This window comes from Sinohyriopsis cumingii, chromosome 12, assembly GCF_028554795.1.
Source record: "Sinohyriopsis cumingii isolate HCF-2022 chromosome 12, ASM2855479v2, whole genome shotgun sequence".
NCBI classification, from domain to species: Eukaryota; Metazoa; Mollusca; class Bivalvia; order Unionida; family Unionidae; genus Sinohyriopsis; species Sinohyriopsis cumingii.
The window spans coordinates 24,630,432-24,653,579 of record NC_142972.1 but is presented as its reverse complement, the minus strand read 5'-3'; the positions used below and the strand labels follow the sequence as shown (position 1 = coordinate 24,653,579).

Sequence of the window (23,148 nt, the reverse complement as noted above, 5' to 3'; positions counted from 1 at the left end):
GTTGTTTATAAATGAAAGTATTGACATGTCATTTTTGCTGAAAGACTTCTTATGATATCTACTTTCATCTTGAAAATGTTATTGCTGCTTCTTCTAATTGGAAAGTCATATTGACATATGGTTTTAACTAAAATATTTATATTGATAACTTGTTCATTCTAAATGAAAATGGTGTGAATCTGATGTCATTATGACTACAATGGCACCTATGTTGAATCTCTTGGTATTGTTACTTCTCATGAACAGGAAAGGCATATCAACATTGGTTTTCACCTGAAGACTTCTTATGATGTCTGGGGTTAATCCAAATGAAAATGGTGCAGTTCAAATATCCAAAATGGCAGACACTGTCAGTCTTGAAATGTTATTGCTACTTCTCATTTCAACTTTGGGTTTATTCTAAAATCTTTGTCTGATGTCTAGTTTAACCAAATTGAAAATTGTGCTGATCTGACATCCAATATGTCCACCATGGCAACCATCTTGAAAATTTTGTTATTGTTTCTTTTCATGAATGGAATGTTATATCAGTATGGGGCTTCTTCCAGAAGACTTTTTATGATATCTAGTTGGTTCAAAATTAAAAAGGTGTGAATCTGAAAATATGACAACTATGATGGCATATTGAAAATCTTATTGCTACTCCTCCAAGATGAATGATCATGTTGAACTGTTTTTTTTTTACGTGGATTTCTTATGATGTTTAGTTGGTTCTAAGTGAAAATGGTATTGAGCTGACATCCAGTATTTTCCACCATAACAACCATCATGAAAATCTTGCCACTATTCCTCCAGAATTGATGGTTTATTCATATGGGGTTTCACCACAGACTTCTGATGACAAATTTGTCCTAAACAAAAATGATGCCAATCTTAATATGATCTGTGACTGCCACAGTGTCTAGTTTTATAATCTTGTTATTGCTGAAAAATATCAGACATGGTTTCAACACTCAAGAGTTAAAATGAAGAAATGGAATTATCTTGAAATTCTGAAATTCTTTTTGGACAGAAGAAAGTAAGTGCCATAAAGGGAATTTCACTATTATTTCAAAGTATGCTTTTCAATATATATATACATAATAAAGAATTTTCCATCAAAGTTTTGCTGTTCACTTGATTATTGTCCAGCATATTTGTTTCCTTTTTCCTAAAATTATATAGAATGTGACAATTTGATCTTAAATATTTTTCTTTTTGCCTCTTTCCTTCTTGTTCATGTAAGTATAATCCGGTAGACTTTAGTTTTCTTTTCTAAGCAAATGCTTATCACTTTTTTAAATTTTTATTGCTAGATCCTAAATGTTCTACCAATGGGTTTTGCCCACAACATTTTTATTTGCCAACATTGTGGCCATTGTATCTCTCTTTTATTTCCAGTTAACTTTATTTTATTGTATTGAATTATTTTTTGTTGATTTCAAAATCCACTGATAACTTTTAATAAGTTTGTAGGCAATTTATAGTGGTAAGTAGTCTACTGATAAGAGTTTGAGTTACTCTCCATGATACCAGATGAGAGTGAGGAAGTGTAGACAATGACTATCACCCCTATAGGCTTTCTGTCTCTTAATATTTTTGGTACTGTGAATTAAGGCTGTTTTCTTTGAATTGCATTCCAGTAAGTTAATAATAATAATAATAATAATAATGATAATAATGATAATAATAATAAAGACTTTATTTAGAGAAGGTAACTGATTTAGTTAAAGAACTAATCTACCTTGAGGCCTTCTATCTGTTATGTACAATATATACAGTATAGACAACATGATATGAAGAATCTGGCTTGACACTAAATAATTAAGTAATTTTAAAAGCCTGGAACACATGCACAGGCATATTTGAAAACATAAACATATATTAAACATAAAATATCATCCTGCATTGAAAAATTCAACATTGAAAATGATCCAAAATTATAGAAAAGCAGTTGCATCATAATATTAACTATTTTTATGTATAATTATACATAGTTGCACATTTTCTTGATACTTTTATTTCTGTGATTGTAGGAAATTGGATGCCTTATTTCCTGAAAGATCTAGGTGACATTTGTGTAAAAACTACAATTTGAATGCAACCAATAAGAGGGTTATTCAGCTTTAATTAACCTACTAGCAGCATTGAAATCCGCATTTTAGTGGTAGTTTATTATAATAATTCTTTTGAAGCCATTAAAGATTGGAAAATGATTTGTTGTATTTGCTTTAATTTCTAACATTTATATGTATGATACTAAATAATTGCATTTACTCTTCAGGATAAATGCCTTTTGAGCTGAAAGTACTTAAATGACTTGAAAATCTCCCAAATTTCCACTGCATATTCCACCCCACCCCCCACTAATTACCTCCTCCCTCCCTACCAGCCAAAGGCACCTTGACAGTAACCCAGGGGTCATGATGTAAGATTGCTAACTAATCTGGTCATAACAAAAGTGAGATTTATGGTATGGTCTTGAATTCATTGTTTATTCATCAACAACCATTCTTGATCTGACTTTGATCCGACTTGGAATATGACCTTATAATATATAAGTATGGATGAGTTTGATAATGTGTTGTGTTCCAAGCATATTGATAAGCAATATTCCATCTGCTGGGCTGAGCTTTTTCAGGAAGCCACATGTTTCATCCAATTTTGATCCTGCTTTTTCTTTGCAATACATGCCTACCTGGTATATCATCAAGGTCTTGGGTAAGTTCAATAATGAGTGAAATCCATGCATAATAATGAGGTGATCTTAAGACCTAATTGGTTCAGTTAGTAACCATTTTGAAAGCCATATTTCTGATCTAATTTTGATCACTCTTGGAATAAAAGCTTATATAATCAAGATCTCACTCGAGTTTAATAATGAGTGAGATGTATACATTTTAACGAGGTGATGTTGCATCTGATTGGCTGAACGGATCAATATCAATCTGCCTATATCATTGAAATTCAATACATGTAGTTGGAAAGAGTTCCTAATTGGTTTACTATGTAGTCAGTTTGTTTTCCCATTCAACACACCTTTCTTCTGTCATTGAAGGAATGAAAGGAAGCAACCCATGATACTGACTATTGAGACTCACAGGTTTTAGGTTATACAGAGCTCTTTCCCTTGCCAAAAACAGCAAGCCAGGTCAAAACAAAAATGTTAGAATACAAGATGCATATATTTCAATAGAACCATTTAGAAAAAATTAGTAAAACAATATGTCATAGGGTTTAAATTAAAATGTGTAATTTATGAAGGAAATGTATAGATGATTGGATGGACAGATGGAGAGGGTCATAATATTCCCGATGCTTTTGTGAAAAGCGTAGGGATAACTCAGTTTACTCCCGTGGTTCACTATGGCAAATGTGTTACATGTATTATGTGTCCTCCTATGAATGTATATACAAAGTTTGTCCACAAAATCTGAAATATCACTTTAATTGCAGTTTTCCTATTTCTTCCATTAACCTCCTCCCATAAAATCTAGGGGAGGGCCCCAGAATCATACCCTGCTTACAGATGGTCATCATATAGGCTACCATGCTTGGTGAATTTCCACACAATGGTTTGAGATGTGCTTATTGTAAGATGGACAGACAGCTAGCTGATCACAATATCCCTCAGATTAAGAATGGGATAATAAACACTATTTATTTCATAATTCATAGAATCAGTCTGATAATATTGTTATGACTGATTACTCATAAATATCTTGACTAGCATTATTTTATCCATAAAAAGTAATAATTCAATGATTTTCCAGTTTTATACTTCAACTTTTCTTTGTTAACTTTTCTGTGGAGATGCCTTAAAACAGTACTATATATGTGATTTACTAGCTTGCCTCTACTAGGAGAGTTATTGTACTATGCACATATTAAATGATATACATATGTAAAGCATCACTGCATTTCAATCCTTTTTTCTTCCTTGGTCATAGGCAACAGTTGGAAATTGGTTTAAATGAACCTGTTCCCTTAGGAGGGGGTCAGCTTGTTTAATTTTGCACATGTGCATTATTTGTACATTCTTGGTTAAGTTGTCAAGTTAGGTGTTTGGCATCCTATATTACATTCTGGTGTGGGGATGGAACTTGATGAGTACTACCCTTATTATAAAAGGTCACTGTAATCAATATTTAATGCTTCACTTACTTGGTTAAATTTTGAGTTTTAAGTTTACTTCTCCAGCTCAGTTCCAGCTCAGATAATCGTATGCATCTGTGTTAGTACTGACCTTAAAATAAAACATGGTCACTGTGACCTTCATTTCACAGTTTATCTGTGGACAATTGTTTGCATTTATCTCATAGCCATTTGTTTTGCACTCTGTATATATACCATGATAAATAGAGTCATGAAACCTGGTGATCTAGATTTAAGACTTTACTGTATGTATACCATGATAAACAGAGTCATGAAACCTGGTGATCTAGACTTAAGACTTTACTGTATGTATACCATGATAAACAGTCATGAAACCTGGTGATCTACATTTCAGACATTACTGTATATATACCATGATAAATAGAGTCATGAAATCTGTTGATCTACGTTTCAGACTTTACTGTATATATACGATGATAAATAGTCATGAAACCTGGTGATCTACATTTCAGTCATTACTGTATATATACCATGATAAATAGAGTCATGAAACATGGTGATCTACATTTCAGACTTTACTGGCTTTGTTTTTGTTTTTGCATTTAGCTCATTGCCACATCAGTTTTTGCTTGCTACATGTTTTTCTGTCCAGAATCATGAAAATTGGTGATGGGATTCATCTTGATGACTATTGCTACCTCATTGCAAAAGTAGGTCATTATGGACCATATTTTAAGTGTCACTGAACAGGGTTATCTATTTCTGTTTGAAGTTCATTTCTGAGAACTCATCATTGTTATGTATATTTGATTTAACTGTTTGTAAGTTTTAAAATCTTTGTATTTTAATTTCATTACATGTCAATGTAATGTAGGAATTTGATATTTTCCAGAAAATTCAGTTTGACCTGACTCTTTTCATAAACTTCTAATAATAAAAACTGTCTATTTTTGACTTAGTTCCCGACCTTGATTCAGAAATCAGTGAGACATGTAAATAACTCTCTATTTTCATTTTATTCTCAAAGTAAAATGATTGATTTTTATCAAGGTTATACTGGGAATATGTGACTTTAGATTGTAAACAGTCTCTATTTCGCAATTATGTGTTTTCCGAAATTGCGCAGTAGAGAGATAATTCTCAGTTGGGCTTCAAAACACTGGGACATAAGGTGTTCATTTTGCTGTGACCAGTTTGGAGTTATATTTTAATTTTTATTCAGATTATTTGGATTCTAAAAGATTAATTCTTTTTCCTGGAAATATTTGAGTGCTCATACAGAATTCTTGGACAAAGACATTTATTTAAATTTTATTCAGAAATTCAAACACCAAAATATTTTTTGTGAATCAACAAAGAACTGTAGACACATCTGTATTATAAAGGTTACAGTATACGTCATTGCCTTCCATTTTGAATTTTTTGTTGGTATTTTTGCATTTTTGCTTTGTTTTTTTCAGGGAAATAAATTATTTGTTAAATTTTTCAAAGCTTGTTGTTTTCACTCTTTTTTTTATTACTGTTTATTAGAGCCTAAACACATATGCTAAGATACCCTCACCAGACTAAATATGTATTGTTGATGTAACTGATAACATGAGTTAAATGAGTGGGCTGCAAGCATTTCATGTAAGACCTCAGCTGTATTGGCTAATCAATTCATTTACTGGTGCATGAACTGTGACCCTAATAGAGGTAACTAAAAACTGTGACTTTCACACAGTAAAATTGGGCTTCATGGGTGGACAGTGACAATAGGTTCTGAAGCAGATTTTAAGAACAAGGATTTTGATAGGTGAGAAAAAAATATCAATTTTTATTAACTTCTACCTCTACTTTTGTATCATATGAAAGAAGATTCAGTTTTTTATTGTCTTATGTCTTGTGTTCCTGGTCACATGGCTGAACATTTCATTGTCAGCATGACTTTTTCTGCATAATAATGTTTACAGTGAGTGGTAGAGGATACATAAAACTTCATAGAGGAAAGCTATGTAAGTTTTGATTATATTGTGGTCTTAAATTAGTTCATTTTCTGAAATCAGAGCTATCACAGCCATTAGGTAGAAAACAATTTGTACAACTTTTAAACCTTTATAAATAATATATTAAGAATGAGTTTTTTTCATATATTTTTGCCTTCACTAAAATCCTTTGAGGGCATATATATGATATTAGAGATGAAAGCTTTTTTGCATTGCTGAAAAACTAATGCTTAATTTGTGACAGAATTTATGATAATTTTCTTTTCTTTGTTTTTTGGTTTTGGTTGACAGAAACACTTTCATGCCAACATATTCATTTTTGACATTTATTTTTATGGGGTTCCTTGTCATTAAACTTTACATGTATTGCCTGAAGAGTTGTCTGATATGTTTGAAAAGTGTACTGTTATAACATAATGTCTGTACAGTGCATTGTTTGTATCACAACATAATTGAACAGTTTCATGCAGAAGGTAGATATCTTTGTAGTAGTACTATGTAGATAGTAATTGGCTTGTACTATGTAAGATAGGAATGCTGTTAAATTTTGTTGTCTGTGTTTAACATTAGCTAGAAATTATGATTACATGTATTTGCTTCAGGAATGATGTTTGCAACTAACTCTTTATTTGAAATCACGCACTCTGTCTCTGTCTCTCTCTCTTTCTAAAACAGCTGAACTTATTATTCAATGTCTTGCATTTTTGCAGGAGTTAAAGATCTTAGTTGATTTCATTATTCATGTTGAACTGTACATTTTAGTGTATATAAAATAGAAATATCAATAATTACATGTAGGTAATTCATGCCAAAAATAATTATGAATAAAATTATCATATATCACTGATTGCATATATTCATCAAGTAGTTGTGCACATATTTGACAGGCCTATATACTTATCAATCAATGGTAAGACAAGTCTATACACATCTGTTTGTGGCAAGACATGTTTGTACACTTTTTTATCAATGGCAAGACAGGTCTGTACTCTTATTTATTAGTAGGAAGACATGTTTGTACACATCTATCAGTGGCAAGGCAAGTATGTACTCTTATCTATTCATGGCAAGACAAGTCTGTACATTTATCAGTAAAGGGCAAGACAAGTCTGTACTCTTATCTGTTAATGGCAGGACATGTCTGTACACTTATCAGTAAAGAGCAAGACAGATCTGTACCCTTATCTATTAGTGACAAACCAGGTCTGTACAATATCTATCAATGGCAAGGCAAGTATATACTCTTAGTAACAAGACATGTCTGTACACATATCTATGAATGGCAAGGCAAATATGTACTCTTATCTATTAGTGGCAAGACATGTCTGTACACATATCTTTCAATGGCAGTTTCTTCCTATGAGTATGCTTTTACCATAACTGTGGATGTGAACATATCTGACAAGTCAGCACATTTATCAATGATTATTTCATAGAATACTTTTACAAAATTTAAATTTATCTTATCAAATGAAACACTGTGTATGCTGTAAGAGTGACTAAAACTTGAATTATTAATTCAAATTTTGATTATGTTTTTACAATACCATCACACTGAAACTATTGAAACACTGTACAACATAGTAATTTCTCCCATTTAACTGAGCTTAAAGCACTGTACAACAGAGTACAGTAATATCTCCCTATTTAACACAGTTTAAAGCATCATACAACAGGGAAATAACTCTCTGTTTAACACAGTTTAAAACACCATACAACAGGGAAATAACTCCCTGTTTAACACAGTTTAAAACACCATACAACAGGGAAATAACTCCCTATTTAACTGAGCTATTTCTCACTTTTTTCCAAAATCTTATCTGAGATAATGAAATTATGGTTATAGCAAACTAAAAAGAGCAGTTGCTAGAGATTAAAATAATTTTCTAAAAATGTTCATGCTGCTGATAATAGTATTATTATTTTAAGTATGTGTAAATTTTATGGAGTTCCACAAATCTTTGTTTGTTACTCATTTGGTTCCTCATTTCAATATGAGATTCCACTGTTGTCAAGGGCAATATAAGAATATAATATAAATCTCATTATAAAAGGGATCTTTTTTTAAAATTGTAAATTTCAGGTTTCTAGATCCAAATGCAGGCCCACTATCCGAGTTAGAGCGCTGGAGACGAAGACAGAGGCTCCTGACCAACATAACAGAACAATTAAAAGGGAAGGAGTGTAAAGCTGTGATTGGTGTTCTCATTACTGCCAAATCCAGACTACTGAAGAAGTGGAAAGCAATTGATGCTGCGTAAGATTTCTACATAGATTGTAATATTTGTTGAGTTATTTATCTTATAATTCTTTTGAAGCCCATGTTAGTGGACAAGCAATACATTATTGTGCCTTTTGAAGCCCATGTTAGTGGGTAAACAATACATTATTGTGCCTTTTGAAGTCCATGTTAGTAGACAAACAATACATTATTGTGCCTTTTCTTTTGTGGCTAGAGGTAATATCAACAGCTTTATGCTTTACTTGCTTTGTTATAGCTTTCCATTTGAACGTGAGAGCTGTGCTTGCTCAGCAGATAACATTCTTTTTTGTGATCATGTGGTTTGTTTCTAAGCAAAGCATGTTACTCCACTTGCTTTGGCATGATATAACTTTTCTTTGCTGTGTCATTAAATACCAAAGAAAACAAAGCACCAAACTAGTTGAGCATAATTTCATGTGCAGGCTCTGGTTGCCTTGTTTTATTACTTTTTTCTTCACTTTGGCCACAAGGAAAAGTGGGCTTATGATATGTGTCTTTGTCCATCATGAATCATTAATTTTCCATCATGCATCATCCCTTTAATTGTTGCTTTTTACAACTTTTTGAAAACTGCTTGACCATTTTACACATGATTTTACAAGGAGTGTTTTACCATCTAGGTCTTTAAGATTTGTTCTACCAATACCGATCCATTATCTCAGTAGCTGCAATATTCAAAATAGAAAAACCTTTGAACTGAATTTGACCCAATTTAAAGGAAATTATTCTTACATGAATGATTTAAAAAATTTGTTAACATAATATTGATCCACCATCAGATATGGCCACTGTTACTGAAAATCGGTAAAACCTTTAAATGACTTCTTAAAGTTGTAATCTGCTTATTGTGACCATATTTAACACAAACAGCTTGCATGCAAATTGTTCAGATCTTTACAAATGGTATCTGCCATTAATTATGGCCAGTGTTACCATAAATAGAAAAACTTTAATAACTCACTTTCTTTTCGAAATCATTCAATAGAATTTGACCAGATTTGAAAGAGGCCATCCAAGTATGAATGCCTTTCAGTTATTTTTACAAATGTTGCAGATCTGCTATTAATTATGTAAGACGTTACTATAAATATGTGAACATTTAAATGACTTCTAAAAAAAATCCTTTTCAGAATTTTGACCTACTTGGACAGAAAGCAGTTCAGCAAAATGACTTTCAACATTGACCAAATGATACTGATGTGCCATCAAATATGGCTGTTGTTAATAATACTGAAAAATCCTAAGTTTAAATTACTTCTGTTCAAAATTGTTAACAGAATTTGACCCGATTTGACAGAAAGCACTTTTGCATGAAGGGCTGTCTTATTTTTTATGAATAGTTTCAATCCATTATTAAATAATGCTGCTGTTCCTAAAATTATATAAACCTTTAAATGACTTTCCAGACATTGCTCAACAAAATTTGACCAAATTTAACAGAAAGCATCCTTGCATAAAAGACTTTAACATTTTTACAAATATTGCTTATCCACTATTAAATTTTGCCAAAACTAGACAAACTTTAACATTTTATAAAAAAACACACAACAGCACTGGACCAGATTTGACAGAAAGTATTTTGACATACAGGTCTGTTATGATTCTATGCTGTTAAAATAAGTAACAAGAAAGAGCAGAACCAAAAAGTTTTGTATAATTGAATTTATTTCCCTAAAATACAGAGTTCAAGAATTAAAAATAACTTACAATATAGTGAATGAAATCCTAAAGTCCTAAATGTTATTCCAAATGGTGGTCATTAGTGTACTGATGCATGAACAGTACAGAATAATCGCTATGATATTATTCCAAAAACATCGTTTAATGACTTTACACTGTTTTAAATACAGCTATAAACCAAGATGTCTTTGAATGAATTCACAATATTTCTTTAATAGCTATTATTCTAAATAATCTGAAAAATTTTGAGCACTGTAATTCCAGTGAATGATAAATTACATTAATTCCTCTTAATATAACTCCCAAGACTAGTGACACTACTAAGAATGCCTAATTCTATGGAATAATTCTAGTATATATATGACCAGTATGCATTAGAGAGAATTCAAATTAAGGCTTGAATTAATCATCTTGGCATTTTGAAATCACTCTGTCAGTAAAGAGATCAGCTGTTTTAACACTGACCAATACGGGATTGGGTCATCTTGGCCTCTCATTTAAATTCATGTCCTTGCCAGATCATGTGATGTTTACCTGAACTAAGTACAGAGTTCCCACGCTACCGGGAAATTGGGAAAAAGTCAGGAGATATGATAAAAAAAATTCCGACTGTGAAAAGTCCTTGAGTTTCATACATATTGATGAAAGTCGGGACGAACTCAGGAATTTTTCACCACCATTTGATGCCCGAAACAATCATGTAATTGAGTTGTAACTAATCTGATCATGAGTTAAATTTACCGAGTTCTAACCAGAATATTTGGAGGGTGCAGTATGGATCATTTGGTTGCTCGCAATAAACATTTTTGCTGAGTTAATCCAAACACCCAGTGGATTAGATTCATCTAGTAGACTTTTATTTTGAAAGTCAGCTCGATATCCTTATCTTTTCTTACATGGAAGGTATGAAAACCAGTCTAGCATCACAAGAGGCCAACATTGTGGTGGCAAAGCTTAGCCGCTTACTGGATGGCCTAGCAAAATTTAAATGTTGTTAGATAGAGTGAACCATGCATGAAATCAATATGATAATTACTTTTTTTCTAAGAAATTGTGAGTATTAAAATTGTTGTCTTTACTCTGCTGAAAGACAAGATAAAACTACAACACTGATGAAATGTGACCTAGAATTCACGATTTGCTTTGCTAGTTGCATGAGTACACAAATCAAACAATCCACATTTTCAAATATTGTAGAGAAAAAAATTAAAAAATATTATATGAAAGTTGTATATTGGTTGTAATAAAAATGCAAAAATGAAAGAACACAAAAATCTCCATATTTAAATATTCCGAGTTCTGGAGTTTTGTTGTATCACGTGACTACCACATTGACATGTGCTCTCTGCTTGATAAATCAGACTGGCCAGATTACTGGTTTTGCAAAAAGTATCTGACTTTCATTTATATAATTCATTTTCTGTACAGCAACATTGTAAAGGAGTTTGTTGTTGATATCACATGACTATTGGACAACCGATGTTTTCATTTGAGATTTGTGAAGTTATGTGACTAGTAATGCAAATGGCGAGTACTGGGTCAGATTTCATCTATGCCATGATTTCATCTTGTCTGTCAGCGGATTAACAACATAACGATTATAATATTTGCCATTTCTGAGAAAATAAGTAATTTTCCAATCGATTTCATGTAGGTATGAGTCAATATAACATAAGTTTAAATTTTCTAGGCCCGCTGGTAAGCGACTACCATATGTTGCTACCGCACGGTGATGGCAAATTCCAAATTTTCGATATGCAGTTGCAATGACCCCACACATCAATATAAATGTCCAAATGTGAAAAATGGGGTGGGAATAATGGGAGGAAACTTGGATTAGAAAATGGTCTGCTATTTGTTTTAAGCCAAATTTGTAGTCCAAATTGTTGAATCTCAGAGCTGAAATGTAAAATTTTTGTTCCTTTTATTATATATTAAAACACAATAGGAGCCCCAATATCAGTTTCGGTTTGGGGACTTGTTAAAAGAATTACAAGAGGACAAGTTGATTTTACAGAAAATTCAGTCCTTGTTTATTCAACAGTATATAATTTTGAAGGTCTTTTGTCAAAATTTAAATCAACCCTTTTGAATTCTTTTTTTTAAATGATTGATTTTTAACCAGATTGTCTTCAGGAGATTAGGTTGTTTGAAAAATCTTGTTTGGGATTTTATTGGCACAGATAAATTCAGGGTTAAACTCTTTTAGTTACAAGACAAGATTTTAATTATTTGTGTTTATTGTTTTTTTTTATATAGGAATAGGAAATAATAGGAAATGTTACCTGTGAATCTACTTGTTCATTCAGGCAGTTCTGAGTCACAGTTCTTGTTTTGTTGGTATGAAACTGTTATTGACATTCAAAGGTACACCAATTTCTGAAAAACTTGAAACTGTTGAAATTTTATACTTGAGGAAGTTCTTTAACTGTGATTTACATTAATCAGTCACCCAAATATTTTGAAATAAAGTTCAGTTGAAATGGAATAAATCATATTGTTATAATTCAATGAACATTTTACATAATGGAATACATGTAATGAATATAATCAGTTTCTACTTTCCATTCAATATCAGCATTACCGATGGAATGAATGACACCAAGGATAAGGTGAAATACCTGGAATCATTGAAGAGACACTTTGATCAGCTGTATGGCTTTGATGTTACTCCAGCCTCCATTATCAACACAGCCCTGCCAGGTATATTCAACAGTGTCAAGCAGATGGACTCCATCTCCAGATACTATGCGAGGGGAGGTTTCCTTGGACTTATGTTTACAAAGGTATGGTATGCTAGGGGAGGTTTCCTTGGACTTATATACAAAGATATGGAATGCTATTCAAAATTTACTAGGATTAATATGAAAAGCAAACAATGTAGGAAAATCAGTGTGGAAATTATGTAATTTATAGTCAAGGAGCACTAGATACACATACATGTAATGCATCATCGATACTACCTGTCATGAACAAATTACCTGTCACACGTGGTCACTTACAGTTGCAATTATTAGGTCAAGAATGTATAATTTAACAGTAGCAAAGAGATTTGATATATTCATACAAATATTATATATATCCCTATTAAATTTTTTGTATCGTATGTATTTTATATGGTCATGCTGAAATATCCTTCCAGTTTTATAAAAAGGTATTTCATAAATTGAAAATAATAGTTACTGACTTTAAAGCAGAATTTAGTTATGTTTCTTTTAGGTAAGGAAATGTGAATTTTGGTGAAGAAAGTTGCAGCAAATGACTAAACTAGAAAAACATTTGTTACTTTTTCGGCAAGTCTTTTTGATTTTATTTTCTCAATCAAACCATTGTATGTTGTTAACCAAAGTAATTCATCTTAGCCAGACTTTCCATGAAAGAAATATTTATTTGAATAGAAAAACCAGTAACAGCATTCTTGAGTTAATCTACAGTTTTCAGAGTTTAAATGCTTGTTGCAACACAGGAAATTACTTGAAACCCAAATGCCAAGCATCAGGTTTCATATTCTTTCACAGGTGTTTGTCAAGATATGGATTTGGCAAACCATTTTTGATCTTGAGTCTTACTTGATCAGTTAAATGATTTTAATAATTTTAAAAGCTCTTATAAAGCAGAGTTTTTTCTTAGTCATGACAATAGATCTAAAATGTTAAATGCTATATTGAACAGAGCTTTGCATAATAATACACAGATGCAGCCATATCCTATAGTCTTTTTCAAATTTTTAGTTGTTTTTTTTTAGCATTTGGACTATGAACTTTCTCCTGATATTCATAATTCTGCTTTTAAATTATGTTGTCTATTTGTCTGACAACATAAGACTGCTATTAATTATGTTGCCTATGTGTCTGACATTCATAAGACTGCTATTAAAATGGTGTTGCCTATTTGTCTGACATTTATAAAACTGCTATTGTATTACTGTTTGTCTGACACATAAGACTGCTCTTAAATTGTGTTCCCAGTTTTTCTGACATTGATAAGACAGCTATTAAATTATGTTGCCTGATTGTCTGACATTTATAAGACTGCTATTAAATTATGTTGCCTGTTTGTCTGAGATTCATAAGACTGCTATTAAATTATGTTGCCTGTTTGTTTTCAGATTACCAACCAGCTTGTGATGGCCAGCAAGGAGTACATCAAGAACTGTACCCTGACAAGTGAAGACATGGACACATTGTGGGAAAAGATAGAGCTGGAAGTAAAGCAGAGAGACATTTTGCCAACAGTAGACCCCCAGCAGAGGCTATTCAGAAACCAGGTGGATTCCAAGCTCAAGGTATGAATTTTATTGACATGGATAGAAAGATGAATCAGTGAATAGACATATAGTTACAGATATATGGACAGATGGAAACCTGTGTATAAATGTTGCTCAAGTGACCTTAAATTGTGACTTTTATAAAAAGGTGACCTTATATGTACTGGTTAAATATTTAATAGCAATGAAGAAATGGGGTTTTTAATTGGTGTCTTGTAAAAGCATATGTTCTCTATACTGAGGTATCTGTTCAGGCAGTTTTTGCTGCTGATTATTTGATAGATTAAGTTAATCCAGCTAAATCAATATCAATGATCCTGCACATGGTTTAAAAAAAAAAACAACTAAACAAACCAACAAGAAATGAAACAAAAAATAAAGTTTGAATAGAAAAATGCACAAGACCTTAGTTGAGGTTACACCAATGGTGATTTTTTAAAACAAAATCAAGTCCTAAACGATTAACAGCAACTTGTTCTCATTTTTCTCCTATCCACTTTTGACCAACAGATGTACTCAATGCCAATCTCTCTCAAAATAATCATTACTTCAGTATTTGTAGTAAAATGTTTAGACAGATGTTTTGTTGTCTTTGCAGTCATCTGTTCAAAAACTGTCCCTCCATCCTATTTTCTTCTTGTTCTCTCTTGCATATCACTTTTTACAGTTTAAATGATACACCACACAAAATTTATTTTTTATATCACATTGAAATATATTGCTTAATTTTAATATTTCCACCTATTTTCAAAATTATTACTATGAATTAATTAGAATATCACACCACTTACAGCCAGCCATTAAATTCACACTAAAACAAGAAGGGTTGTTAATTCTCTTTAGTTTGATTCTCACAGAAACATCCGTTATTTTCTTATTTCATTCATATGCAAATTCCAAACACTTAAGTAATATTTGTTGAAATCACTAAAAACATTTATGCATAGGCTGAAAGTATGTGGAAAAGAACAATTAATGGAATTATTTGTTGTGGATATGTATTCTTCTTAATGCCTCAGATTTAATTTTCCTACGTGCCCTGATTTGTAATTGTTTCTTGTAGTCCTGCAAAAAGCAGTGACAAATGTCACAAAATTTTTGTTCATTGTTGCAAATCCAGCGAAACCTCAATATTTAAGTTTTAACATTGGTCCTGAACTTATGCAGTGGGTGAAAAAATTGTATGCAGCAGTTGATGAGTGTCAGTATTCTAGGAGTAGTCCTAATATCCAAATTATCTCATTTTTGAGAGTTATTTCTCTCTTATATTGTTACAGCTAGGAAATCTACACTTTCCTTGCTAATTTTTGTTTTTATTTTAATTGCTGAACCAGTTAAGAAACACTTTTAGTTCTTCTCTATGGGTCCAAATGAAGATATCATCAAAAAACCTGACATAGAAAAATGGCAGCATTTGGACCTCAGAAAATGTCCATTCAGCTACATAAATGTTTGCATAAGATAGAGCAGATTTCTTCCCCACAGGTGTACCTTTATTTCAGTGAACAAGTTTTACATGAATAAAAAAACTGTTCTTTTCAAGACAGATTTATAGTCATTTTAAAATTTCCTGTTAAAATGGAACTGGATTATCAAGGTTCACCTTTCTACAAGCAGGCAAACCATTATTATGATTATTATTCTATAAATGCTATTGATATCTGCTGCAACCAGAATTCAGATTTTAGGGAGTTTGATCTTAGTAAATTCTTCCAGAAAATCATTTGCATCTTTGTCATATTAGAACTATTTCTGACCCAAAGGGTTTAAATAAAAATCTCTCCAGGGTTTAAGTAAAAATCTCACAGTGGTCCTACCTGGCAGAAATTCACTTGGTATTGTTCTGGGGGTTTTTTTGAATTTTTGGAAGAAGATAAACATACCATGATCTTGAAATATTTGGAATCAAGTCACCAAATTGCCTTTTGTCCAAAAGAAGACATCATCTAAATGACCACAGAGAATTGGGGCTTGAATAATAAAGTACCAAGATCTTTAAAGTTATGGGTTCATTGGTTAGGTCACATACATACAAGGGTATGTGTTTGCACAATAAAAGGTTGGTAGTTTCTTCTGGACTTAGTCGCTCTATTGTTTCTGCATCCAAAACTTTTCTAACATCAACAGCCAAACAATGGAAAGTATGTTTAACTTCAAAGGTACACCAATTTCACAGACCTTGTACAAAGGATGGATCACCAAAGAAGAGTGACCCATCTTCTCCTGGCTGTGATTAAAGAGCACTCACACTTAGCCAGTGATAGCAGTAGTTGGCAGAATTAAAACATTTTAACATCTGACTGACAAGGAGCCAAGTTGGTGATTCATTTATTGATGCAAAATAAAGGATTTATTTATTGTATTACAGGGAAATGCCAGTAGACAGAAGAGCAAGGAGGGTGAGGATTTTGGTTTACAGGATGAAAGCCTTTATGGAAGACTGAAGGCCTGTCTGACCTTACAGGGCTTCTACAGGGAGGCTATTAGAGCCCTTAAGGATACGCTTGGTCAGTCCCAGAATCTCTCCCATTTTCCTTCTGTTAGCAGTATGGGTGGTCCACCTAGCTTCACCGGAAGGTAGGTTTAATGGTGATAATTTATGCATAAAAGGTCACATTGATTTAAATTCATGATATGGAATTTCTCTGTTTGCTATGCAGTGGAATCTTTTCTTAATGAATGTTTATGACTGATAAAATATCATTTTGTAAGTAAATTATCCTTCTTTTAAGTGAATTTTCCTTCTAAATCTTATGAGAGAAACTTTGCAGAATTGGAGTTTTTTTTATAGACAAGTTCTTTTTATATCCTTATGATTATTTCTTCACAGCTGATGTTCATACAGCTTAATAAACTTATTGCCTACAAAACCATGGTCTCATGACCTTGTGTGCATGTACAAAGGTTAGGAAAAATAAGCATGAACTAATTTTGGGTAAGAGGGTGTATTTATTTATCCTTGGGGTAAGAAAGGTGGTTGATTGAAATTTTTTTGTAAATGAGCAGGTGCTTTGTTTAAAATTGAAACTCCAAATTGTATGCCTATTATACACAACACAGGGTAAATTTATGAACAAAACATACAAATTATTATGCTGTCATGAATGTTCCTTTCATTAAGAAATATCGAGAATCAAAGGAAAAATAAATAGTTTTAATTAAGAAAATCATTGATATTGCTATGGAGAGAAAAAAGGGTAAAAGTAGGCAATGCGAATAAACAAATTAAACATGAATTAAAAAGAAACGGGTGAGACTCTATGACAAATGAGCATACACTAGACATACTTTACATTAAATATTATTTGATATGTCGAATCTTTTGAGAAAAGGATAATTTCAAGCAGTTCATTGATAGATCATATACTTTTGATATCTGGCACATTTACTAGCAATGTCTTTGTGGAATATGAAAGCACTTTTAAATATTATATTGATATTTTAAAATACTCCTCAATATTAATGACCTCCTCATATACCCTTTCATGTCCAGTTAAACACATGTACTATAGATGGCCAAGTAAATCAATTCTAATACTGCATTTTGTTCAGTCATTAGGTTTGAAACAATAGATATTGTTCTGTTCTAATAAATTATTTCAATAACATTAGCCATGTTTGAACAAGTTTCTCTACTTGGATATCAACTATAGAATTGTTATATTTGTCAGTGTAAAATTCACATTATTAGGGCTGTTCCATGCAAATTTATCCAGAGTGTTTGGGAATGCTGCTTTTTGTAGAGGTACTGGATATAGACCAAAAAAAATCAGAATTACACTTCTCCCTTGATAACTCGCGCACAGTGGGGTCTACAAACATAGACCGAACTATAAGCGAGGTGCGAGTTACCAAGTGACCTCAAAAAATTGAACAAAATCGCTTTGATATCAAGAAAACCGTAGGAGGGGGGCGGCATTAGGGAACTGTGCTATTTAACTACTGAATCCTCATTTTACAATCACGTCGATAATAATTTTTAATAATGCGCTTTTTCTAATGAAGTTGTTTGTTATTCTGTTTAAATAACATATTTTTCCCTCAAAATATCTAACATATGAAAGATCGTTCCAACTGGTTTGAACAACCATCACATGTATGCAAAAAAATCTGTGTTATTGCATCACTGCTTTGTGTTTTCTTGATGAGTCTGGTTCCCGTAGTGGTATGTAATAGTATCTTGCCAAATCGGTTGTCCACAATGTGGGAACTAGACTAACTGTTGATACACCACCAAACAAGATTCCTTTTTTTCAAAAACACGCGACATTTATTTCGTGACACATCTATGTCGAAACTCAATTTTTTATTGTTTAATTAATACAGTGTTAATGTCGTGATTTCATTGGAAGTAATAATGAAATTTCTTATCATCCCTGAGGATATCTCTAAATGCCAGTTAAAGAATTCTCTGAAACTCGCTTGCTCACAATGGTCCATATCTGTGAAATCAAGCTCTTTATTTTACGAAGTATTCTTTTAACTTTGCTGCCTCATTAGCTTTGATCACAGTTATGAAAGAGTCGGTTAATTTAAGGTAGTTTCTGTTACATACACAATGATGTTTATTACAGTGTTCGATTGATCAAATGAAGTGAGTTCACCTGACATATGACTGAGGCTGCTAGATTTTAAGTTAGTCCAATTTTTGTGCCTTTTAACTTTTCTTTTATTCCACCTCCTTTTTTTTAATTCAAAAGACACAATTAACGTGATAATATACAGGAGGCTGTCTTTTAATTCAGTGCAACAATACAACAAATACTTCCGCAAGTCAGTTATCAAAACACGGTCAGCACTTAATTAGGTTCTCAGAGAAATGCTCGCGGACATTGCTGTTACGGTAGATTGACACATTTGACGTTTAATTACAAAAGGACACATTGCACTTATGACAATTACACTTAAAAAGAAATAAAAGATTGAACTAGAACACAAATTTCAATTGATAAAAAATTTATTTAATTTGTATTTATTTATTAAAGTACTGCCTCCACTCGGCCTGTGACATTTTCTTTGATCAAAATTTCCTTACATATCGTTAATTGTGGTGTACTAGGAATGTCGTTTGGAAAGAAAATGTAAAAATTTGTATGAGTTATTTTTACATTTGATATTTCATAGTGTTGATTAAAATTTCCAGGTCCTATCTACCGTTTTCAACGATAAAACGAGCGATACAGCAAAGTTTCTGATACCAATTTTGGTCGCGATTTTCTTCAAGTTCAACAAATAGGATACATTTTTGGGGTATTTTTGGGTTTAAAAAATGGGATCCACGCCTGACACCACATTATAAGCGGGTTCGCGAGTTATCAGGGCGCGAGTTATCGAGGGAGTGGTGTATGGAGAAAACACACAAAAAATTGGGTTATGACTCTCCCAGATAGATTTAAATGGAACATCGCCTTTGAGTTTATGTCGATTTGTTTTTTCTAATCCTGATTGATAAATAAGTACAGCTTTTATAAAAACTATATATTTTCTAAGATAGAAAGTGAGCCGTCTCCTTCTGCATATCATGTATTACGTGTATATTGTAGACGTGTCACATACAACACCATTCCTCTCTCACGGCATCATGGGTAAGGTTCATATACAGCATGAATGCCATTATACATGCATGCATTTTGTAACTGCTTTATATTTATAACTAGTGAAAGATTTTTCTTATAATTGTTTTGCCCTAACTGCAATAGCAGAAGGGAGTATACAGTTTTGCTGCTGTTCATTCATACTTTTGTGAGTTTGAATGTCTGTAAATATATGAAAAAAAGAAACCCATGAATGTTACTATTTCATGAACATATGAAAATGACCTGATTCGATTGTTCAAGCCATTAGAGAAATTTATTTAGACTTTCTAAAAAAACTGTTTGGCCTTTTTTTAAAAATGTGAAAATCTTGTTAATATGATTAGGCAAAAACCACTTAAAATTATTTAGGCTTATTTCTATTTTATAAACTTGAGGTATATAAGTAAAATTCAGTGTGCATGTTTAAATGCATATATATGGATGACTCAATTAGATTTTTATGCCATTATAGGATTTTTACATTTTGGGTACTTGGACATTTTTAGTTTGTAGATCAATCTACTAACAACATTACACCTGTGGGGCATACATGTTTTAAAAACAGAATCTCAAGTTATGTTATTGTCTAATAATATAAATCATCACATTGATGCTTTCATGTATCAAAAATCATTAGTATTTAGAGTATGTAAGCTATAACATTCTTATCCAAATTAAATTTTCATATGTTTTTGGTGTCCTTTAAGGAAAAAGGTAAAGAAGGGAATGCCTTTCTCAAATTTATTTTGAGCTCGCCTCTGTGATGTAGTAGACAGCTGTTGTACTAACTCCTGTGATTAAAGCCTATATGTATGTACAGCCTCACATGGGTTTCTTAGCTCATACCATTTGCTGTGGGGGGGGGGGGAGGAATTAGGAGGATACATTTGCACATGTAAATTTTTCATATATTCTTAGTCAAGTGTTTGTGTTTAGTTCAGAGTATTTGCACACATGGAATGATGAAAAGGAATGAATGGATGCATCTTGGTGAATTCTACATCCACATCTTAATAGTATGTCAGTGTAATCCATATTTCATGCTTCACTGACTTGTGTTCAGATTTTGTGTTTTACATTTGTTTCTCAAGTACTCAATGTTAGAATCAACTAAAAAATTATTGTATGCCTCTCTATATACTACGGCCTTACAAAACTAGAAGGTCACTGTAACCAATATTTTACATTGTACTATTATTATAAGTGAAGTTTTGGCATTCATTTTGACCAGATAGGGTTTTTGCATCCTGTATATCTTGTAGACATGCTGCTATGCCTGGAGTCATAAAAGTTGGTGATGGGACATGTCTTGGTGAGCTACTACATCCTTATCACAAAATTAGGTCACTGTTACTCATGTCAGGCTTTACTGACTGGTTAAATGGTTTTTATAATTATTCATGACACTAGATGATTGCATATATCTCTTTTGGTACCACAGCCATTCAAAAAGGTAGGTCACTATGACCTACATTTCACATTTTACTGGCTTATGTTAAGATTTTGCATAGCTCATGACCAGATATGTGTTTTCCATGCTATATATATATATATATATATATATATATATATATATATATATATATATATATATATATATATTATCCTACCTAGAATCATTAAATTTGATGATCAGAAGCATTATGATGAACACAACTTCCCCATTGCAGAAGTAGGTCGCTGTGTTTCACATTTGACACTTCAATGACTTGCGAGTTTGTTGTTCATTTTTCAGTCAGGCACTGTTCATTATTGAGTCATAAAATTGATGATATACATTATTGTTAGTATCACATCCTTAAAACAAAGGAAATGAATCTTAACTGAAATTGCATCTTTACTGGCTTTGCAGGTTTTGCATTTAACTCATGGCTGATTGAGTTTTGGCATGCTGTATGCATCCTATCCTATCTAGAATTATGAAATAGGGTGAGTGGATGCATCTTGACAAGTACTGTACCCTTGTTGCAGAAAGAGGCCTATGTGCCCTGTGTTTGATGCTTCTGTGACTTTATTTAAATTGTGTTTAAAAGTAATGAATTAGGTGCTGTTTGTGTTATAGTCATGAAACTTGATAATTGGATGTATCTCTAATTGTACTGCATCCCAAAAAGCAAAGTAAGTCATTATGACTTAAATTTGATATTTACTAATGTAAGTTAAGTATATGTGTTTAGTTAATGGCAATATTGATTGTTTTCATGCTGTATGTATCTTAACGAACAGAGGAGGCCTTTTCTTACAATTGCAAGTAGGAATTGAAATGATTATTAAATGGAACTATGTAGTGTATATTGTGGTAGGTTACCCACAACAGGTTAACTCTGTATTGTACATGTAAATGAGTATAGGAATTGGATGAGTGGACCAAATGCCTTTCATGTGAGTTGTATTGGCAAATCCAGGTAATTACTGATGCATGATCTATGCTCTAATAGTAGTCAAACTGGCTGTTAGACACTTCAAGGGTTACTCAAAGCCTATAACTTTCACTAAATAAAATTTGGCTTCTGATGCAGATTTTAAGCACAATGATAAAAAGAAAAAGAAAACAATATTGTTTGTTGTCAATTCATTAAAGTACTTGTATATTGATATCACTGAAAAAAGATGTTCTTTTTTATTGTTTTGTGTCTTTTATGCCTCATTACAGGGAGTATCAGTATAGTTGGATTTTTTTTCTGCACGATAATTAATGTTTACAATGGTACTGGAGACTACTAAAAGCATCACAGAGGTGAGCTGTAATTGCTGATTACATTCTGGTTTAAATTTTTTTTTTTTGTTGCATTTTTTATTACTAAAATGAAACTTTTTTAAAGCCAATTTAGGTCACACTGTCAGATAAATTTTGCATTGCCAACACATTTCAACCAGGAATTGCTAAATAGTGATATAATTGGATAGTGCATTAACACCAATAGATTTTGTTTCTTTATTTTGAATCTTTTTTATTACTTAGTAACACATGCCTAATGGGAAGAAAATGCAGGGAGTGCATGATGCATTAACATTCAAATATTGTTTTTCAGAAGTTAGCTGAGAATAATTCAGTTTAATATAATTTTTGAAATTAGTAGAAGGCATAGTTTGTTTTCACTGTTTACTATTTGCTTTCTACTATCAAGAAATGTTCCATTTACTCTTAAGACCTATCTTTATATCACACATAACACCATTATTTTATTAATACACTACATGCAAAATGTACAATGACACAATGTATTCGTGTGGTCTACTTTTAACAATAACTATAAGTTTGCAAGTTTTGTACAACACTGC

The 23,148-nt window shown here is 32.1% G+C and overlaps 1 protein-coding gene across 1 annotated transcript in view; it reads left to right on the top strand.

Moving 5' to 3' along the window:
• LOC149786113 (uncharacterized) overlaps positions 1 to 23,148 on the top strand; it is a 76,939-nt gene that overhangs the window by 3,990 nt on the left and 49,801 nt on the right. The window contains exons 3-6 of the mRNA XM_089978116.1: positions 8,164 to 8,337; positions 12,602 to 12,809; positions 14,132 to 14,308; positions 16,659 to 16,867. Of these exons, the coding sequence (XP_089834242.1) occupies positions 8,164 to 8,337; positions 12,602 to 12,809; positions 14,132 to 14,308; positions 16,659 to 16,867 (768 nt within the window). The remainder of the gene's footprint in view (positions 1 to 8,163; positions 8,338 to 12,601; positions 12,810 to 14,131; positions 14,309 to 16,658; positions 16,868 to 23,148) is intronic.